The sequence below is a fragment of the Psammomys obesus genome, unplaced genomic scaffold (genome assembly GCF_907164565.1).
Source record: "Psammomys obesus unplaced genomic scaffold, mPsaObe1.curated_primary_1811, whole genome shotgun sequence".
Classification (NCBI taxonomy): Eukaryota; Metazoa; Chordata; class Mammalia; order Rodentia; family Muridae; genus Psammomys; species Psammomys obesus.
The window spans coordinates 1-2388 of record NW_026588915.1 but is presented as its reverse complement, the minus strand read 5'-3'; the positions used below and the strand labels follow the sequence as shown (position 1 = coordinate 2388).

Here is a 2388-nt window from a genome sequence, read left to right as displayed (position 1 = left end):
CCCCAGCCGCTGGCCACCGGCTTGCCCACCGTGCCCTCCGTGCCCGCGGTGCCGGGCGTCAACAACCTTACTGGCCTCACCTTCCCCTGGATGGAGAGTAACCGCAGATACACAAAGGACAGGTTCACAGGTGAGTCCGGCCCGGCCGCGCGCGGCCTCCGGGCTACCCTGCCCTGCTCGGCGGCTCCGCGAAGCTCTTTCCGAGCGCCGGGGCGCCTAGAGCCTCTCCGTGCCGCGCGCTCCCCAAGTTCAGCTGCCGGCAGGATTTCTACGTGCTTAGAATGGCTAAGGAAGAGTTCTTGCAGCCTGGGCTGTCTGTCTCTCCCCTAGGACCCCGTTTATAGAAGCCAATCTTGGTCCCCTGCCAGGATCCGGGGCCCAGGCAGGTAGAGGGTAGAGGGTTGCAAATCCAGGACCACCTTCTGCCGACAGCTGAGGCGTGCAGGTCTGAGAAAGCGTGAGCGAACGTTTTTCTGTCCTGAGAGAACGTTTTTCTGTCCTGGCTGCAATCGGTCGAGAACCTCAGAATTGGACACAAGAAAAGGTTTTCCTAGCTCTAGTCCCCTACCACACACACACACACACACACACACACACACACACACACACACACTGCTCTGAGCTCTGGTACAGGTCGCTGCAGGTCTGCAAAGGCCTCAAGCCTGAGCGAAGGAGCAGGAGCAGCCTTCTTCCCGGACCGCGGGGCTTCCTCAGGGTCAGGGGCTGGCCATTTCCTTACCACCCTCCGGATCCCTCCCGGGGATCGGCTGGCTCTCTCATTTCTCTCTTGGTTCTCCAGCCAATTCGCTGGCTCGATGGCGGCCAGCTGCCATCTCCCTCTGCCTGCCCTCGCTCCCTCTGCGCTGGCTCCCTTGACTCTGTCCCGGCTCTGGCGGCTTCCATTCCTGTCCACTTCCCCGACCGCTGCTCTTAGCTGCCCCTGGATCCTGAGACTGAGCCCTCCCAGCTAGGGTTAGCAGGTTAGGGGCCCCAAACCCTGGACAGGCAGCTGTTTGTGCTTTAGAGAGGAGAGGTAGTGGATTAGGCCTCTGCTTGTGGCTAGAACTCCCAGGCGAGCTCCATGCCTGAACTGTGAAGTTTGTGTGTGTGTGTGTGTGTGTGTGTGTGTGTGTGTGTGTGTTGTTCATCATGCCATGCAGGAAAGAACAGTCTACAGCTAGACCTGTCCAGGCCACCCAAAGTTACCCTAGGCCCCTGCTTCTGTTACAGACAGCATAGGAAGGAAGACTGTCCCTGGAGGCCCTAACCAAACTTTGAGGAGAAAGGGGAAGGGGTTTCTGTGCTCACAGCAGAAAAGGGAAGGGGTCTCCTAGCTCACCGTGGAACACCCAGGGAGGGTCGCTGGTCAAGGGCTCCAGTTAATGCAACACAAGTCCTCTAGCGAGGGAGCAGACAGGGCCTGGATCGCTCACTCCTATTCGGCCCAGGCTGATATTGAGGGCCTTTGCCGGGAACACACATCATGTTTGTGTGTGTGTCTACTGTACAAAAAGCTGTCTGGCCTACCCTGGGGAGCCACAGTCAACTGTAGTGTCAGGCCTGAAGGGGGGCCTGAGGGAGCGTGTAGTTGCTGTCCTGTGTTGCCCTCGTCCCATTGCTTGCGAGCTGAAGTTTGTGGCTGTGTCTGCCCTGTGACTGTGGGGCTGTGACCGAGAGGGCACGGGGCCTGGAGGCTGGGACTGTGAGCACACTGGGCCCCTCGCTCTTTGAGTGAGCCGCTGAGGAGGCCGGGTGCTTAGCTGTCCCCAGCTGCGGGAGAGGGGAGACAGAGGGGAGGCGGACGGAGCCCCGGGCTAGGGAGGTTCCCGAAGTGGCGGCCTGGGGAGGCGTCGGCCCGGCGGGCAGGAGGGAGCCCGCCGGTCCGGGGCTCGAGGTAGAGGGCGGCGGGAGGGTGGCTGCCTTGCTTTTAGGGGGTCTAGCCGCCGCCGCGCTGGGACTCGCGGGGTGCCGGGCCTGGGACGCCTCCTGACGCTCTGCTGCTTGCCTCTGCCGTCTGTCTGTCTCCCGCTCCAGTGGCCCTCTCACCCTTCACTGTAACACGCCGTATAGGTCACCCCTATCAGAACCGGACGCCCCCTAAGAAGAAGAAGCCGCGCACGTCCTTCACGCGCCTGCAGATCTGCGAGCTGGAAAAGCGCTTCCACCGCCAGAAGTACCTGGCCTCGGCGGAGCGCGCCGCCCTGGCCAAGGCGCTCAAGATGACCGACGCGCAGGTCAAAACCTGGTTCCAGAACCGGAGGACGAAGTGGAGGTGAGCGGGCGGCCTCCCCGGGGTGCGCACGCTGCCCCGCCGGCGGGCTCGGCCGCCCGGGCCCGCGCACAAAGGAGGGCCGCGGGCTGCTGGGCCGGGGCCGGCCGCCTGCCCCG

General features: G+C 62.9%; 1 protein-coding gene across 1 annotated transcript; it reads left to right on the top strand.

Moving 5' to 3' along the window:
* Positions 1-3: 3 nt before the first annotated feature.
* On the top strand, positions 4-2276 carry LOC129674786 (T-cell leukemia homeobox protein 1; the record flags this gene model as incomplete). Its single annotated transcript, XM_055604895.1, has 2 exons — positions 4-130; positions 2071-2276. Coding segments are annotated over 2 exons (333 nt in total), but the record flags the coding sequence as incomplete, so codon positions are not given.
* Positions 2277-2388: the final 112 nt, after the last annotated feature.